Raw genomic sequence first — 20,849 nt, 5'->3', positions numbered from 1 at the left:
TGCAGCATACACCGCAAGCACACTCCCTGTAAAGCTGTATCCCACTATGCACCTCGACCTCATATACTAACACACTGGGTGCTTCTCAATTGGAAGGTGTCCTTCCTAGACATCGGATGCGAGCGGTGCGTCACGTCGAAAGCAACAGAACCCATTATAATCAATGATGCTCTCTACACTGGAAGCCAATGCAGCACACCGACAGTAAAGGGGTGCCCTGTTTCATTTTTCGCTGCAAGTGATGCCGCTACTACAGCAAACAACACAAATAAATGGTTTAGAACATTCTGTTTGATGCATCCAGTGTAGACAGCCTCAAGTCATGGCATCAACAGACGTGCCCGGTGTAGACAGGGTGTTAGTGCAACACATGAATCGTGATATATCAACTGTGATCTTGATCTACGAAAAAAAACAGTAAAAGGAACGCTGCACAGTAAGTTAGCATTCCATTCTAAAACATAACCTAAAACTTGCTAAATTGCAACAATCCCTTGAGTGAAGATTACCAGACATTTTTAAACATCTCTGAAGTCCACCTCCATGAGCATCCCCAAATTTAACCTTACCCCTGTCTCCAGTGATATCAATAAAGTAGGAACCATAAATACCTCAGAATCCCATGGAGAGTGATGTGGAACGGAGGATAGTGAATTCTCCATCCAGCCCAGATCAGTCTGGCATCGTGTCAGTCTGGGCTCCCTCAGAGCAGCTAGCATCCTGACATGAGTTGCTGGATCTCGTACAGCCCAGACAGTGTTTCTAACCTTTCTGTATCTTCCTGAAGCCCTACAGGTATGTTTTCCATATGGTGTTGTAGTAGTCTTAGCCTAGGCCAGTCTGGTGAGTTTGTCTCTAGCAACCAAGTCACACATTTATAAAAACAATGTTCTGTCCACCTTGACTTCTGATGGCTTGACTTGATTCTGAACTTGAAGAATGTAGAATCAGGAATGGGTGGGCAGGAATTTTTTCTGGTAACATCCAGAACTCGGAAAAGCATCAATGCGATCAGCGTTTCCCTGACATCACTTAGCAAGTTCTGTCTCATGAACGAGAGAAAAACTGAACCAATCTGCAAGTGAGGGAGGATGGCGTGATGAATCCAATGTTCACCTGCACCATGTTAAGTACAGACGCATCCAAATAGCACTTCCCGCCTCTCTCTTCAGCTTTCACTGAGCATAATTCACACTTCATCTTAATGTGGCCAAGAATGGAAACTGATTATTCAGAATGGAAATGAGCCTCTAACGATTACAGATACAAGTAAAAATTGGTTCTGTAATTAAGTGGCATCTTTTTACATGAACTAAAGCTCTTTACTATACAACAGATCTTGAAGGGTAATTGCCTTTTGACTACAGTTAAGCACAGTGAACTGGTTTGGGTGCCAGAAAAGGCCGGGAGGCCGGATTCCTGCCTGGTTGAGAGTTTAGGTCCAATGTGTTTATGTGTGCATGATTGTGCCTGATTCTTCCCTAATGGAGAACTACAATCCAGTGTATTTGTGTGTACACATTGTGGTGGAAAGTTTGTATGTTAGTGCTGGTATTTTAGAGGCAGTGCTTCAGAGTGGTGATGGTGACAACACAGAATGCACATGAACAATGTAATCACTGATTTAAAGATAACTGGTATACATCACACTCACGTCGCATTGATCAATAAGAAATCTCATCTTTTAATAAAAAACGTAATATTCAAAGGTTCCACATCTGTATTTCATAAACACACAGTATTTATGAAATATATATCATAACAACAAAACATCTAATTGGATTTTACTAGACTAGATACTTGAGATACTAGATGTTTACATATTAGATTTGTAGTGCATATTAGCCTTGAGTGATCCCGCGTACACATGCATTGACATTGTATTTTGGCTTCGCTATACACAACACATACATAGTTGAATTTTCATTTTAACCAACTGATCTCAGTTCAGGAGACTCTGGGCTGTCAGCAAAAGGTAACATTTTCCATGCAGAGACATGTGACAAAACAACATGGCACTGATCACAGCAGAGTTTGTTTTTGGGAGAAATGCCAAAAAAACTACATCTGTTAAGAAACCTCATTAAGTTTTTACATTGAAATCTGTTTGACTCAAAAGATTAGAGTCTCTAGTTTCATCCAATATGCCATATATAAAATTTGAGCGATATATAGTAAAATGCCACACTGCTAAACAATGCACACTATAGCGTTCAATAGCGCTATTTTCCCTAAGAAAGCTTATATCTACTGTGCATTTCCACATTGAGAAAAAATATTTTGCTTTCAGAGGCTTTATAGGAGTTAGGATGAAAATAAGGTACATTTTGAACTATTCTGAGATACACTCACCTAAAGGATTATTAGGAACACCATACTAATACTGTGTTTGACCCCCTTTCGCCTTCAGAACTGCCTTAATTCTACGTGGCATTGATTCAACAAGGTGCTGAAAGCATTCTTTAGAAATGTTGGCCCATATTGATAGGATAGCATCTTGCAGTTGATGGAGATTTGTGGGATGCACATCCAGGGCATGAAGCTCCCTTTCCACCACATCCCAAAGATGCTCTATTGGGTTGAGATCTGGTGACTGTGGGGGCCATTTTAGTACAGTGAACTCATTGTCATGTTCAAGAAACAAACTGGAAATGATTCGAGCTTTGTGACATGGTGCATTATCCTGCTGGAAGTAGCCATCAGAGGATGGGTACATGGTGGCTATAAAGGGATGGACATGGTCAGAAACAATGCTCAGGTAGACCGTGGCATTTAAACGATGCCCAATTGGCACTAAGGGGCCTAAAGTGTGCCAAGAAAACATCCCCCACACCATTACACCACCACCACCAGCCTGCACAGTGGTAACAAGGCATGATGGATCCATGTTCTCATTCTGTTTACGCAAAATTCTGACTCTACCATCTGAATGTCTCAACAGAAATCGAGACTCATCAGACCAGGCAACATTTATCCAGTCTTCAACTGTCCAATTTTGGTGAGCTCTTGCAAATTGTAGCCTCTTTTTCCTATTTGTAGTGGAGATGAGTGGTACCCGGTGGGGTCTTCTGCTGTTGTAGCCCATCCGCCTCAATGTTGTGCGTGTTGTGGCTTCACAAATGCTTTGCTGCATAACTCGGTTGTAATGAGTGGTTATTTCAGGCAAAGTTGCTCTTCTATCAGCTTGAATCAGTCGGCCCATTCCCCTCTGACCTCTAGCATCAACAAGGCATTTTCGCCCACAGGACTGCCGCATACTGGATGTTTTTCCCTTTTCACACCATTCTTTGTAAACCCTAGAAATGGTTTTGCGTGAAACTCCCAGTAACTGAGCAGATTGTGAAATACTCAGACCGGCCCGTCTGGCACCAACAACCATGCCATGCTCAAAATTGCTTAAATCACCTTTCTTTCCCATTCTGACATTCAGTTTGGAGTTCAGGAGATTGTCTTGACCAGGACCACACCCCTAAATGCATTGAAGCAACTGCCATGTGATTGGTTGATTAGATAATAGCATTAATGAGAAATTGAACAGGTGTTCCTAATAATCCATTAGGTGAGTGTATATCTACTTAGATTAATAGATTATAATGTGTAATTTTATTTTAACATGGTTGGTAGTGATTGGATTATGCTAACCATTATTTGTGCCAGAATAAATTATATTGAATTATAAAACATTGTAAAATAAAAGTCAAACCAAGTCATATGATTTTTATTTGTAATGTTTTTTGTGCTTTTCCCAATAAATAAAAGTAACTTTACAGAAAATCAGCTGTAATGTCTGTAATGTCTCAAAACATGAATAGCCAACACTTCGGGAAACATAATAAATAATAATAATTTTTTACCGCTTGGTATAATTTTACATTTTACAACTTAGTCCCCCCATCCATAAATGTGGACATACATTTTTAGGAATACAATTTACACAAGAATTCTTATTTTTTCTGCATGTTTATTAGGTGCTACTAGAAAATGCACACAGCAGTCACGCTCAGGTCTCAAGAGGTTAGATATGTCATATAACACAACTTTTTAACTACTTATGAAATATAGAATGTGGTGCCTACTAATTATGTAGTATAAACTAGCAGGGCTCCAGACTGCGACTAAAATGGTCGCAAATGCGACCAAAAATAATCTAGTTGCCATTGGTGACAGTTGGGTTTAGGGGTGTAATGGTTCTCGGTAAAAAAACGAACTGTGCGGTTTGCCACCCACGGTTCTGAAAGCATTGGCACTGTGGTTCACCTCAAGTTTGTAGTTGAAAATGGCAAGTGAAAACGATTTGCTGACAGAGAAGCCCCATGTGTTTCTTCTTTCAGGAAAAAATTTCTTTTGATCTGAAGGCGTATGCTTAAATATTTTAAATTAGTTTTGTAGACAAACATATAATTGTGTCACCATATTAATGTATTTCATTATAAAACAAAAATGTAATAAAAAAAAAAAAAAGGTTTTGAAATGTATGACTTTGAAGATGCTAAAATAGAACACATTTTTTTTTTTTATAAAAAAAAAAATGTATAATAAAGAATGAGTGTTGTGTTCACGTTGTCATTATGGGGTATTGTTATATTCTTATATTTGTATACATTTTGAAAGGGGTGTGAACATTTATGAGACAAAATGGAATGCAAACTTACTGTATCTTCTCTACTACACACTGTATATTAAACCTCAGATTAATTAAATATCAAATGTCTTCCATTTCTTCTGCTTTCTATCTTGTTTCTAAATCAAGCAATTCTGTGATTTGGTGACTAAAAACAGCCATTTGGCTCCTTAATGTTTCAGTTTAGGAGCCAATGGCTCCATTATTTTTGTAATCTGAACCCCTGTCTAGGCCTTTAGAGCAGGGGTTTTCAAACTTTTTGATGCCAAGGACCTGTATGATGATCTCCTTGCAGTGGCAAATTCTCAGGGTAAGCAAAGCCTTCTCTGCTGGCCTAACATGACAAATAAATAAATATTTTTCATCCCATTTTTTCTAAGTGTAAATTAGGCTGCTAGAGCATTCAGTGTCGGATCAAGTTTTGAAAGGTAGTGCTAAGTTCCATTCAACTCAGAAAGTCGGATTTGACAACTTCCTACTAGGAAAAGTGCAATGGAATGCATCTTGAAGTCAGAATAAATTACAACTTATAGGTTTGTGCAGAAATTCTCACCTCCGATTTCACCGAGATGCGGGTGCATGATGTCACACAAACATGTCGACACTAAGGGGATATACAAAGTAAGTGATAAACATTCACTTTATTAAGTAATTTCGTTAAATGAGTTTGTTTCCACATTACATGAAAATTAATTTTGTGTAACAAACGCCTGCAGAAACAGGTGTATAAAACATTATAATCTCTTTTGATAATCGTACACCTGAAGCTAGCGCTACAGCATTGTTTATCAGTTGGGTTGCGAGGAGACATCTCTAATGAGAGTCAAACCCCTGATAAGCTAACAGGAGCATTGCAGTTCAGAATATCGGGGAATGGAATGCATTTATTTTCAGAGATATCAACTAGGAATATCCCACATCCAACTTGAATGGAACGCAGCATAACCGTGTACCCTGACGAAACGAAATTTATTGCAAGCAACATTAAAATCGTAAATATTATTAGATAGATTTTTCAAGGTACTATAGACCTCCTTGGTAAATTCATATGAAAAATTATGATTTTTTACGTTCATTTCACAAAACAGTCATGTTGCAGTTAAAATTAAGATTGCTTGAGAATTAAGTGTCATTTCAAGTTCTGGCTTTTGTGCGTGGACGTGTTTTTAAAATGTCAATTGTTATTATTAGTTGACTGCCACATGATTCATTGTGAAACTGTGTTTTCTTAAATGGCGTGAATCACACTGAAGGCCTAGACTTAAAATGCATGGCCCGCGGCTGCCTGTGACAGCCCCTTCCTATTATATCAGCCAGCTAGACCTATATATTGTCATTTACAAAGGCCCGTTTATATACAAGTGTGATAAGACATCATGTTGTTTTACAAATTAAATCAGTTTTTATATTGGCACTGAACTAAACATGTCCAATTCAAATCTTTGGAAAGCAGAACAAACCTTAACAATGTCAAATTCAGTAACTTTGTTACTTTTAACAAATGTTAACTTTGAACCATTTAAACAGAATACTCTAATTTGATACTATACAATTTTCTGTGGACCCCCTAGCATTTTCTTGTGGTATTTACCCCCAGTTGTATAAATGTAACATTGAAAGTGGCCCAATTCCCATGAATTCACCCTACATATGTAATAAACGTATTTACACACATATAAGTAAATGTGTATGATCAGAACATGTGTAACACAAATTACCTTTTAAAGTATAATAAATAATAGGGCATACAACAGCCGTTACCATGTCACCTCTAATATTCAATTTCTGGTTTCTCAAAAAGTACGATCTACAAAACAAATGTACTGAACCATACTGAAGTTATTGTTTAAATCCTATTACCGGTAGGTCATAGTTTTTTTTTTTATGCAATTACTGTAAGAGATTCAGCCACAGCTTATTTAACTTTTTTATTGTGAGCCGCTACCTACATGATTGATTAATCCAAATGGGAGATAACACAAATACAGGTCAATGATAAAATAAGTCAAATAGAATAACAAGCAAGGATGCAGAGTCTGCTTGAGCGTCTGAGAGCATACTAAATAAACTTCACTGTAAACGGCAATTCTGACTCATCATCACTTTATTTATTTAAAAGGCACCTTGAGCCATTTAATACCTTAATAATAGAATCAATCCGAGGACATGACAGCCTGATCTCTTAAAACCATATTTTTCCTCTGATGTTCATCTGTTACTTGCAGACAACATCTCATTCATTTAGGTCATACATATCCAATAGCTTACAGGCCATAATTTTTGTTTGTTGTTCATACATAATTACTCAAATTGAAGGGAAAATAAAAATAGTGAAAGACACATAATAAAAACATTAAAAAGATGTAACACCATACAAGATCAACCAAAAAAATCCCTCAAACCCACTTTAAGCCCCCCCCAAAATATCATTATTGGCTCTTCCATGCTTACAACCCAGTTGTGATACATGCCTCTCGAAGGTAATTGACAGCGTTGGAGACAAGCAGAAACCTGATCACTGTCCACAATGCGGCACTCACCGTTTTGAAGGAAACCTTTCAGGCTCCCTTTGAAATAGCCTCCGTAGAGCCTTAAGTCTACACTGCAGTGTGCGGATCACAGCCTCACCAAAAACCAGCATCCAGGCCTTATTGGCCACCATAGCACTGTATCCCCACTTCTGCCTCTGGTCTGGTGGGACACCGTCCAATCAAGTGTGTGTGCCAGTATAAGCAAAGTTCCTGTATGACAATCAGTGAGTGAGTGAGGGGGGGGGGGGAGTCCTGAAGGAAGGTGCTAAACCCAAACTGGGAGATTCCCCTCTCCCAACACACCAATCCTTCTAGCACACACACTTGGAGATCCCCACACACTCCCACAGCTGACCAGTAACAGAGAAACACATATACACATACTCTGGTAGGGCCTTGTTTCAGGATGTAGAGCTACAGCTGAGATTAACAACACCTGTTTTGTGAAGTCCAATAGTGCAAGAGTAGAACTGTCCTCTTCAAACTGAGGTGTGCAGAACACAGAGTGAATTTTTAATGAACTCCCCAAACACATACAATAACCTACACTTCAAAACAGTGGTCAAACAATACAGGTTTTTCAATAGGGCTGTGTTTAAATATAAATTTTTCTGATGCAATGCAAACTTTCATTCTTGAATCCCAAGATGGATATTTTACTATATGCAAAACTTTATACGCTAAACATATCTGTAATTAGCCAATGGCTGGTAAATGTTTACATTTCACTCACCAGTTAATGTGAAGAATTTACTACAGAAATATATTACTATTGAATATAATATAATATAATTAGGGCTGTCGATTTATTGCGTTAATTCACAGCGATTAATTTTCTTAAAAATAACGCATACATTTTTGTGGCGTTATTTTTAAGAAAATTGTAATGCAATTAATTGCAAAGAGTGGTTGTGGCATAGTGGCTAAAGCACAGGGCTGTTAATCAGAAGGTCACAGGTTCTATCCCCACAGCCACCACCATTGTGTCCTTGAGCAAGGCACTTAAATCCAGGTTGTTCCAGGGGATTGTCCCTGTAATAATTGCACTGTAAGTCGCTTTGGATAAAAGCGTCTGCCAAATGCATAAATGTAAATGTAAATGCAATGCCCCGGATCGTAATATGCAAACTTGTAGTACCACCTGTTTACTCCAGAGGGCAGTAAGTGAAACTTCAGCAGTATGGCAACGTGCAGTTTATACAGAGAACAAAACAACCCTTCAGCAGGCAGAAGAACACAAACATGTGTTACGTTCTTGAATTCAAAACACTAGGAGTGCAAATTCAAACTAAGGGATCTCAAAATGTGTTCTAAGTATTAAACTATATTTAACTTGACACAGTGACCTAAAAATGTTATGCAACGCACCAGAGACAAATTCACTTGTAAAATGGATTTCTGTGAACTGTATGACAATGATTGACTTATGTTCAATAATATGGTAGTAAACAATACATTGTATTCTAAAGCCGCTTTTTGTATTGTCTTATCAATGATGAACTCTTCTGCTACAAGAATGTAATGCATTTTAATGATCAGAATATTTTTTATTATATATGTTTATTTTTTGTTTTTTTAAAGATAACTATGTATAATTATAATTTTATATATATATATTTTTAAACATTTAAAGATAACTATGTATAATTATTTCATCATTATATATTGAATTATTGTTATATGAGGGACATACTCAGCGATTACTTAATCGGGAACTAATTAATTAACTAATTTTTTTTTTTCAAAATTTGAATCAATTGATAGCCCTAAATATAACATATAATAGCTATTCAGTTTGGCTGATGGGTTCCAAAAACAACAGTGAAAATGTCAAATGCACCAAGAGTAAAACGTTTTACAAATCAAAAAATGTTCTACAAATCAATGCAAATACTAGAAAATAGTATAAATTATGCATTAAACAATAAAGATGTAAAAAGAATAATAAAAAATGTAATGTAATATCGTATTTATTGATGGAATACATAGATTTGTTCATTTTTAAAAAGCTAAAATGTGACTAAAACGATGGAAAAACAACTCAAATATAATTTGTAAATAAACTTGTTAGAAGGTTCTCTGAATAATTAACAGCATTAGCTGGGAGAAAATTTCTTTCAAATGTAAAAAAGAAAAAAAAAAGAAAAAGGGCATTATAACTGAAATACAACCATATGAATCCATTTTGAATTTATTCGACATGAGCGCTTAATCTATGTGAAAAATCTGTTACAATACACAGCCCTATTTCTTAATGGCCAATGCAGATATCTAGAGACCAGTGTGGAAGATACTTGTTTAAGCTTTAAAGTGAGGCACTATCCCCTTCCATTGTATTTAATATAAAAATATTAAAACATCACCTTTTCCACATAAGAAAGAAAATCATACAAGTTTGTAAAGACATGAGGGTGAGTTAATTATGACAGAAATGTATTTTAGGGGGGAACTAGTCCTTTCATTAGGCTGCTGGATACATTGCTGTATCACTATTTTATAAACCCAATTACCTTGTTACACCATTGATTTGCCCATGAGGACATTGCTGAGGGACAATCCCAGCTTGTGGGGATCTCCAAAGTGGAACAGACAATCCTACCCTAACTCTATTTCCACTTTGCTGGTAGATCGTGTCAGCTGCATATATGGAATTTTGGGAGTCAGTTTCACTAAAGCCGCTTGTGCAACACAATTAACAGCTTGGCTGGCCTGGCTTTGAGGCCCTTGAAGTCGGAAAGGCAACCTTGAGCTATGCTCCATTAACAGGATGCCACACTCACCATTTTCCACTCAGATAAAACATGCTCAACCAACAGCTCCTAAAACAGCATATTATCATAGGCATAAGCAGATGTTGAGAGTTTCCTATTAAGATAAGTTAGGTGTTAACAAACAGAAGCACAGTGTGGCATACTTTGACCGATTTGTGTTTTGTGTACATGTGTGATTAAAAGGAGTTATGAAACTCAATGAAGCTGGTTTGTGACCTCAGAGAGCAGCTGTGTTTGTCACGGCTCACGGTCAGTCATGGTGAAGGGCAGTCTGCTCCATTTTAGAACATCTTAAACTTTACAACTCAAATAATACACAAGTTTTAACAGAAGAATTAATGTTAAGTGGTTTTACAAAATTATAAGCTTCACATTTCTGCCTTTTAACCCCTCCAAAAACTGGCCCCATTCACTTCCATTATAAGTGTCTCACTGTAAACGTGATGACACAATATGAAAGAAATGATCAACTAATGGTGTAATTTATACAAGGAGCCTTCTAACCTGGTATAAAAATGTAAATAATACAAAATTTACAACTGCGCCCAAACTAGAGTTCGACCGATATATTGGCTTTGCTGATTAATCGGCACCTATAACGATTTCTGGAACTATCAGTTATCGCCAAAAATCCACACAGATAATTTTACCCTGTTGTGTCCAATGGGGCTGGAGTGGCTGGGAAGGGCGTGCTGTCATTATATAGTATGAGTGTGGCCTCTAGAGGTGAAATAAAAACGTATCAGTGATGCCTCGTGGTGGTTGTTTTGACACCTGAGACTGCACAGAGCTGAACAATGCAGATTTAAAACACCAACAACCAAAAGGTATGTATACAGTACATGTTGTCATATCATTATAAAGTAATTCATTTCTTGAATAGAGGCTGCATTAATAGAGAATAGCAGTATGTTTGCAGACCAGGCTGAGAGGACGCTAACATTAAAGCTAACCTCAAGCGGTTAGAAGTCTTAGAAGTCCTACCCAAATGTTTTAATAAAATGTATTACCATCTATTTACATTAGTTTATATCCAGTCACGTTTATGCTTAAGTTGTATATTTAAAGGTAGTGAGAGATTTTAGAAAAATATCTTCATGCAGTCAAGAGAAACGTATAAACAAATCGGAAATGCAAAGGATTTTAATACATTTTTGATCCTCACATTAATATGTATTTTTGTCATTTTTATTAGATAATCATCAAGTGATCGGTGTGTGTTTGACAAGTTTCTTAGAGAATTTAAATGAGTGTAACAACGCAAAATACAAACAAAATATCACTGAATCTTATAGAAGCATAAGACATTGCAATTCACTAGTTTGCCCTAGTTTCACATTAAAGACCCCTCACCAGAAGTGAAGTGATCAGCCACTTGAAGATGTGCAATAGCTCTGTGAATCACAAAAGGCTGTGTTTAATAAGTAAATATATCAAATGCACGCACAGCACCAGCTCGTCAGTGAATGGTGCTGCTCTGTTTACACACACTCACTATTTTTAGCCTTCATGGCGGTGTGCAATATTTGAGCGCTACTCACGAACAACATCTCAGATGTAGATACTTAGCAGGTCTGTTCACTAATAATATGCATTTAGAACTACTCACGAACAACATCTCAGATGTAGATGCTTAGCAGGTCTGTTCACTAATAATATGCATTTAGAACGGCACCAGAGGTGCATTTGACCAGAATTTGATACTGAGATTTCCAGTATCACAATCGGAAGAGAAAAAGTGGTATCGGTGCATCCCTACTTTAAATGTTGTTTTTTCATTCAGGATCCAATTTAAAAACTATCGGCTGATCGGTCATCGGCTTGTCTTCCCAACTTAGTTATGAGTATCGTCAAAATCCTATAACGGTCGACCTCTAGCCCAAACTATGCAGTTCAATTCCTATTATTTAACAGTACAATATTCAACACAATCAAAACTTAGGTGAACATTAAAGTAAAACATCGATCTATGGATTTTAAGAAATCGGTATTGGGATTGTTTAAACGAAATCTATATTTTTATTGAGCAATACCACCTATCAGCATGGATGCCAACATTTTGTTTATAGGCTAAATTGCTGTCGATTCACACCAAAGCCATTAGTTTATCTTTTTTTTCATTTTATTCTCATGAACAATAAAAGTCATCATTGCATGTGTGTGTTCATTATTTTAGTGCTATTTATTAACTTAGGTGTAAAACATTTCTAATGATTTAAATTTGCACCTTTATTTCACATAATTGTGAAATAATTGATTTCTCAAATGGTATGAATCCAATATAAATCCATATAGGCTGAATACAATATGACGTGTGCATTTTTGTGAACAAAAAGCTTTCTACATAAGGCAAATGGAAGAGGGATGGCATTATTTATTCATTCATTTCCGAGGGGGGGACAGGAAGATCAATGGAGCTAATCAATTATAAGTGAGCTACTATCCTCAACATGATCTGACTTAAAGTTTTGGCCCCCTGCTCTGAGCTCTTTTTAATATTTCAACTGACAGAAACATTCAGGAACAGAATTTTTTAACCAAAAAATATGCCTGAAGGCTACTAAACCATGACCATGATCAAACATCAGACAATGCTCTTTAGGTTTTGGTTTTCTGCAGTTCAAAAGGTTTGCATTGGGCTGTGACAAGTCAAAAACAAAAAAAAACTGATTATCTGGTTTCCAGGCAACTCTGGGTGGTTCACAATTCACAATAATGCTTACCGAGTTAACATGGAGTTATTTGGTAAACATTTCCTTAGTGATTTGTGTCTGACTCAACAATCACAACTTCCTAATGATTTCCATGGCTCCTGTGCACTTTAAATCACAGGAGAGCAAAGAAAACATGAGAAAAAAATTTGACCAAAAAAGATAGGAAAGGAATTAAAGCAGAATATTTTGTCCCAGCAGAGGTAAACAAATCAAAATGTCAACTGGATTAAAAACTGCAAAAACACAAGACATATGTCAAAAACACCTAACCAGCACCAAAAAGACAAACAATGTCTGGGCCATATTTCGACCCAAAATCAAAAGAAAAAATAACAAATTATATTTTACATAAAAATGAAAATTAAGCCTAATTTTAGGTTCATTAAGATGCTTTTGCATTGCCATTTATTTACAATTATGCAAATTTCTCCCCAACATTCACATTACTGTAATGCAAAAAAAACCAAAAAACTTTCTGATAACTGTAATAGCGATAAAATTCATCCTGGACACAATTTATTTATTACTTTTATCTTTTTTTATCAATTTATTTATCTACTGTTATAGGTGTTAATTTAATTGTAAAAAACATTCATGACAGATTTTACAGTTGAAGTCAGAAGTTTACGAACACATTAGACAAATGCATTTAAACTCAGTTTGTCACAATTCCTGACATTTAATTGTAGAAAACATTCCCTGCCTTAGGCCAGTTAGGATCACTACTTTATTTTAAGAATATGAAATGTCAGAATAATAATAGAGAGAATTTTTTTTCAGCTTTTATTTCTTTCATCACATTCCCAGTAGGTCAGAAATTGACTTACACTTTGTTAGCATTGCCTTAAAATTGTTTAACTGGGGTCAAATGTTTTGGGTCGCCTTCCACAAGCTTCTCACAATAAGTTGCTTGAATTTTGTCTCATTCCTCCAGACAGAACTGGTTTAACTGAGTCAGGTTTGTAGGCCTCCTTGCCTGCACGCGCTCCTTCAGTTCTGCCCACAAATTTTCGGATTGAGGTCAGGACTTTGTGATGGCCACTCAAATACCTTGACTTTCTTGTCCTTAAGCCATTTTGCCACAACTTTGGAGGTATGCTTGGGGTCATTGTCCATTTGGAAGGCCCATTTGCGACCAAGCTTTAACTTCCTGGCTGATGTCTTAAGATGTTACTTCAGTACATTCACATAAATGTCCTTCCTCATGATTCCATCTCTTTTGTGTAGTGCAAATACACATGTAAATTTAACAACAGCTGGATAGAAGAATTGAAATTCATATCTCGAAGTCATATTGACAATGCCCACGCCTTTTGCAAAGTGTGTCGCACTGATTTTAATATCGGACAAGGTGGGAAAAATTACGTTACTCAGCACATTAAATCACAACGGCACAATTTATATGTCAGCACACCCCCCACCCCCGCTCAGAGGTCTCTCGGATTTTGATACCCAAATGTTGACAGGTATGGCTTAAAGGCACAGTTAACTATGCGTATGTAAACTTCTGACCCACTGGAATTGTGATATAGTCAATTAAAAGTGAAACAATCTGTCTGTAAACAATTGGTAGACTGTAAACAAAAGACTGGTGTCAGGCACAAAGTAGATGTCCTAAACGACATGTCAAAACTATAGTTTGCTAATATTAAATCTGTGGAGTGGTTAAAAAAATTAGTTTTAAATGTAATCTAAATCTATGTAAACTTCTGATTTCAACTGTACCTTAACATTTACACTAAAGGCATTTACAGCATGTTGTACCATTCAAACTTGCAAAACCAGGTCTTAATCACACATACTCTAGTCTACACAGAGCCATTGTCCTTGTCCCTATTAGTCTTGCTGCCCTGATCTTTTCTGGAGCAGAGTTCACTAATTACAGATTTTACTCTCTTTCTCTTTTCGCTCATTAGTGAAAGAAAAGAACATGGCACAAACAAGTTTTATGTAACAAATGAATGCTTGCACAAAACAAAATCTGGATTAGAAAGAATGTTGGGAAAGTGTGAACTATGGTCTTCATGATAAAACAGAAAAATCCAACAAAAACAATTCCTAACTGTTTCGTGCTGTCGATTTCAAAAGCATTCTTTGAAAAATGAACCAGCTCTTTGATGTGGCTCTTCCTGTTCAGAGCGCCAACGAGCAACGAATACCCCACCAAGATGGTCACCAACTACAGTTCATTGTTCAGTCTACACACTACATTTATTGTCAGTTTCCATCTGCACTTGAACTATAGACAAACAACAACCCACTAACAAATGTCTCTCTCCACTAAAATTGAGTTAAAAAAGTTAATATTAGAGCTGTGATTACCTTTAGACAGCATATTAGAGCTACATTCCTGCACATGTCTCAGTATTTACAGAAATACTAAAACTTTTACCTTAATGTTTCTAATATGTCTAGCTCACAGAACTAAAGGGCTCCTACCCGCTTTTTTCTCTGCCTGATTCGCAGGGGAAACATTTTCAGCATGGTCCTGTCCGCATGCCGGCTAAACCTGAACCCTTGTCCAGCATGGCAGGAGTGATCACTTAGGCAGTCTGTCTGTGTTGCCATCATATATACACAGAAAAGCACAGCAAAGGAAACACCTGCCCAGGAAGGGCCTTCAGCTGTAGGTCAACACTGAGATTAGAGCATGTCCTGGTCTGGTTTTCTTGGCAACACCATGCACAGGAAGAGGCACATCTGTTTAAAGAGAGCATCTATATGCTGCTAAAGGAGTTATAATATATATCAACCATGTAGACACACTCTCAGGCAAACCTATGCTCCAACCCTCTTTTAGATTCAAAGTTAAGTATTTTGTGACTAATTCCATTTAGTTAAGAGCTTTAAATAGATACAAGATGGCATTAACAACCCACTTCAATAATGTGAATAGAGTGAATATTCAATGAGGAAATAAGTAGAGCGGGACTTTATTTTATCCATTGGGAATGTATTACATGGTGAAGAGTAGGTGTTCTTTACAAGAATAAACAAGTTCCATGTTGATTGTGAAGGACTTTTTTAAAGTTACACATGCTACTGAGGAGGCTTTTTGACTAGTATGTGGAGGCTAAAGGTCAAGTTCACCCAGAGCAATTTGATAGATTTCAATGTTAATTCTTTCTTTTAAAATCTATCATTACTGACCATTATTGACGTAAACTTACTACATTAACGTTAATGTTAAATTACTGCCATTATTAACTAATGTCAAGACTTAGAAATTCTGCATTACCTACAACAATAGTCTAAAACAATGCTTAAAAAGCTATTTGGCTATTGGGTAACACTATTTTCTGCTTAGGTGATGTCAAATTAAAAAGAACAATGTTTCAGAGGAGGAGCAAGTTATTACATTTTGATGAAAGATTACAAAGACTTTGGAATAATGTTTACTGATTAAATTTTCAAAATAACACAAACATTGTGTATAAGTAAATAGGGTCAACTTTACTGGCTGTTTGTATACATGAGCATGTTGCACATCTTCTACAGATAAATAATGCTTAGGAAAACAAGGTCTCTTGAAGAGACTCTGAGATCACTCACACAAAATATACTTACAATGTTTCATTAAAAATGTCAAAAAGTGAAACATTAAATGCTAAGCAGAAAGTACAGCGATCATAGACAGCAGGCATGCACTCATCTCTAGCAACAGAGGTTTTGTCTACATCAGATCTTGCTGAATGTACTAAACCAGGTCATGTAACGACGAAGCAAGATCAAAGGTGGGATATTATTTTTTCATCTGCCTCACTCGACTTCCTGTGCTGAATGACAGAGCAGGAACCCTCCCATCAGCCCCCTGTTCTTAGAAAGCTCTCAGGAAGTGAGGCACCCTGACGAGGGCATTACATCATCCTCAGATCCTGACCTCACAGACATCTAAAATCCTCCTCTCACTCTTGGAAAAGTGCCAAGATGGTCTCCCAACACATTTCCAAATGTGGAAAAACACTGTCTCTGTCTCTCTCTCTCGTCACAGAGGAAAATGCAAGATGAACTGTAATGTAAGACATCTTTGACCGCTGCACTTGAGCAGGAGCACTACATTCTTAGGTGCCATGTCAAGGTAAAGGTACTGACAGCCCCAGAACATTTCACTTTCATTATAATGAAGAGTGACAAGAATATAATTCAAATAATTTACCTTTAGTGTTCCTCAAAGAAAAAAGTAATACAGGTTTGGAACAACTCGAGTGAGTAAATTATGACAAAATTAAAAATTTTGCATGAACTAGCCTTTTAATTTTGGACACTGTTTTGGATGTATATGCTGGACATGTCAAAAGAAGACATAACCTGTCCAGAAACAGATGGGTCATTCCACAAACTCACTATCATTGAGATGCCTGATGAATTTCCCCATACTGTGTCCTTCATTAGAGCACAGTAGACAGCACTTACTCATCCTGACACAGCAAGGACCGCAGACCACACAAAATAGCAGCATTTTCTCACCATCTCCTGCTGCTTCCCAAATTCTTGGGAAGTCTTATCAAAACACTCACTGGAGTCATTCAAAATGATTGTCGTTGTGGCACTGGGCCACCGATATATTTGAGATGGAGGGCCTTTTAACTGCAGAGTGAGTGAAGGAGATATTTGCATTACAGTCAGCAGATAAAAGATTAATTAATTCCATCTCTAGATCTCAAAAACATTTCAAACCTCCATGCAAACTCTCTCGTAAAATCACTCTCTTCCTCTGCCTTCAATCTCCTCTATGGCTACCTCTTTTCTGCCCTGCTTTTTCACATTCCTCAGTCATGCATTCCTCTTGGCAATACAGCAGACCAGGGCTCAACAATTAGGATATGGCCCGTGTTAGAGAGTTTTGGGCCAATTGCTGTTTTGTGAATTCTGTTGATGTAAATAAGTCACCATGGTAATGTTATCTAGCTGGCTGATAGAGATATGATTTGGTCTAAACTGCGAGAGTGACTTGTGATAACAAATCAGTAGAGATGCACCAAATAAATCAGTATTACCTAAACATTTGTATCAGCCGATAAAAACAATTATTAAACTCCTTGTGTGGAATTACTTTAAATTGGGTAACAATGACAGAAGAGGTGTAATTTGAAAGCTTTGAACTGCTAGAATTTTGCGAGATGAACACAAATTTGATTACTCACCTTAAACTCAGAATGCATAAGTGGGTCAACAATTGCATGGCTGTCTACTTTTGACTAACATTTTTACATGAAGTGGTCTTTTAATCTGCCACACCAGTTATTCCACAATGAAGGTCTCTTTGACCATGTGAACTGACTTTTATTTTTATTTTTTAAAGATTTAGAATATATTATAAATTCTAAAAAAAATTAATCAATACTCCTAGAATGCATGCAGTATGTGGGTGTAAAGGGATCAATGGAAAGGAGGAGGCGAGAACCAGCTTGACAATATAAATAATGGTTTAATGATAAACTTAAAAGAAGACACAAACACACACATGAAGGACATGTCCGTTAACGATCTCTCTCTCCCGCACGATCCTCTGCAGTCGACCTTTATATCTCAGAGGCTTGATTAGCCTAATACGGGACCGGGTGTGTAGGATCACGACACGACCCGGCCCCGCCCCGCCCTCCACCCTGCCACAGTGGGTTCTATTATGCTGTCTCATGTGATTTTTGGAGCTGCAAAATTGTGAAAACTGGTAACCATTCACTTGCATTAAATGGACCAAAAGAGCTGAGATAGGTCCATTTGTGTACTGCAGAAGAAAGAAACTCATACACATCTGGAATGCTATGAGGGCGATTAAATGATGAGAGAATTTTCATTTTTGGGTGAACTATTACTTAAAATATATGTGAAATGGTAAATATAAGTATAGCAAGAGGTCATTCAGCCAACGCTTTTATCTAAATTGCATGAATTTATACATATCACAGGGGCAGGTCCCATGAAACAACCTGAGATTAGATGCCTTGTTCATGGCAAGGACACACTTCTTTGTGTGTTTAAAACCTGCAGCTTTTCTTTATTCAGTACGCCTCGCCATTTAGAACAACAAACAGAGAAATAAAAAAATATAGTGTCATAGAGCAATAAAGAGTACATAAGGTTGTACATAAGCAAATGTTTTTGTAAAAAAAACTTCCTTTCAAATGTGTGTGAAACTGTTCAGAATTTTAAATATATACATCCACCATTTAAAAAAAAAAAATTAATACAAATATTATTACGGTTAAGTTTCCTTGGAAAAATAAGCAGTTCCCCATCTGTCGCTCACTTCGACGTTGTGTTGAAGAAGCAACACTAGGGGTCTCTCTTGAGAGCCTTTTGCATCTCTGAACTTTGAGAAAAGGCCAATGAGAAATTGGCAGACAGAATTTGCATGTCCCGCCCCCGGACATACGGGTATAAAGGGAGCGAAATGCGTTTGTTTCATTCAGAAATTTTCTTCGGAGACGACCGGTTGTGTGAGCAGCGTGCTGTGAGTCCCAATTGTTTTTCCTCTCATCTCTGATCAGTGTATGCTGTTGGATCTTGTAATATCAGCGGCTTTCTCCTTCTCTGCACAGCTGTGCAGCTTTGCCCCTTCAACAGTGCTAGTAAAGATACATTTTCACTAAAAGAGTATTTTCTCTAAAAGAGCAATACACAGCGGCGTTGAACGTCCTTTTCAGGACGCATCTTTATAAAGAAGCCTTTCCAACCCTGTGTAGTTCCTGGATGCGATCGAGTGCTCTCCGCTCTTGATGGTCACAGATGCTGCCTCGTGTGTCTGGGCCGCGATCACACCGAGGCAGCGTTTGTGGATGGTTCGTGTTCTCACTGCGAGAATCTTACCATGGCAACGTTGCAGTCGCGGCTTTCCTTCCTAAGAAGGAACGCCACTTCAGTCGCTCCCGTGTCGCTCCTTCTTCCCACGGGATTGAGGATGACCTGGCTGGCGATGGAGGCGATTTGGGGTTGGCAGCGGGCTCAGTTTCGCTGGGTACGTCCCCATGAACCACCCGTCCCCCGACACGCTCGTTGACTTCCGTCCGGGCTTGAGGCAACAGCGACTCGCCTCACGGTTCCTTTCTTCCCGGAAGAAACTCTTCAGTTTGCCAAACCCCCCACCACCGCAGTACATGGCGAAGATGCCAAATCCCGTTAGGGCATCAGGTCAACTGGGAAAAAAAGCAAGCTCACCCCGGTTCAGAGCATCTCTTTTCTCAGCATGGAGTTAGACTCAGTCTCAATGTCAGCGCGCCTCACCACAGTCAGTCACGGTGGTCCCCTTAAAACATTTCCAGAGGCTCCTGGGGCATATGGCGTCCTACGCGGCGGTCGTGCCGCTGGGGTTGATGCATATGAGACCGCTTCAGCACTGGCTCCAGACTCGAGTCCCCAGACGAGCATGGTGCTGTGGCACGCACCGTGTGTTCATCACCCCCGCCTGCCGCCAAACTTTCAAACCCTGGACAGGCCTCTGCTTTCTACGGACAAAAGTCCCCTTGCAGCAGGTGTCCCGATGTGTCCTGGTCACCACAGACACTTCCAAATTGGGTTGGGGCGCCGTGTGCAACGGGCACGAAGCCGCGGGCTGTTGGAAAGGGGCCCCGCTGCACTGGCACACCAACTACCTAGAGTTGTTGGCTGTACTTTTTGCCCTGCGGAGGTTTCTCCCACTAATTCAGGGCAAACACGTCTTGATCCGATCAGACAGCACCACCACGGTAGCGTACATAAATCACCAAGGTGGCGTACGCTCCCGTCACATGTCACAAATCACCCGTCGTCTCCTCCTTTGGAGCCAGCAGCAACTCAAGTCACTGCGTGCCACTCATATCCCGGGCAACCTCAACGTGGTAGAGGATGCGCTATCACGACAATGCTTGCCCAGTGGAGAGAGGAGGCTTCACCCCCAGTTGGTCCAGCTGATTTGGGAACGGATCGGCAAGGCCCAGGTAGACCTGTTCGCCACCCGAGAGACCTCCCACTATTGCTGCACAGTCGTGAGTCAGCAGAGTGAACAGCAGTTCACTGAGCTTTAATTTCTTTCATTCCTGTAGGAGAAGTTGAAGTTGGAGGGGAGGCTGTCCCACTCCACCTTGAAGGTGTATGTAGCTGCTATCGCGGCCCACCACGACACAGTAGACGGCAAGTCTTTGGGTAAGCACGACTTAATGATCATGTTCCTAAGAGGCGCCCGGAGGTTAAATCCCTCCCGGCCAAGCCTGTTCCCCTCCTGGGATCTCTCAGT

At 38.6% G+C, this 20,849-nt stretch overlaps 1 protein-coding gene across 4 annotated transcripts in view; it reads right to left on the bottom strand.

Moving 5' to 3' along the window:
* Window positions 1-20,849, bottom strand: part of rps6ka3b (ribosomal protein S6 kinase, polypeptide 3b) — a 54,012-nt gene that overhangs the window by 18,437 nt on the left and 14,726 nt on the right. The window contains exon 1 of one of the 4 annotated variants that reach the window (XM_052113757.1): window positions 15,077-15,167. The exons of the other annotated variants lie outside the window; for them this stretch is intronic. Within the exon in view, the coding sequence (XP_051969717.1) occupies window positions 15,077-15,121 (45 nt within the window). The 5' untranslated portion in view covers window positions 15,122-15,167. Of the gene's footprint in view, window positions 1-15,076; window positions 15,168-20,849 lie in introns of those variants that run through there. 4 annotated transcript variants of the gene reach the window in all.

The sequence above is a fragment of the Xyrauchen texanus genome, chromosome 41 (genome assembly GCF_025860055.1).
Source record: "Xyrauchen texanus isolate HMW12.3.18 chromosome 41, RBS_HiC_50CHRs, whole genome shotgun sequence".
Lineage (NCBI taxonomy): Eukaryota > Metazoa > Chordata > Actinopteri > Cypriniformes > Catostomidae > Xyrauchen > Xyrauchen texanus.
Note: the sequence above shows the minus strand (reverse complement) of the source record. Positions and strands in the feature narration are given on the sequence as shown.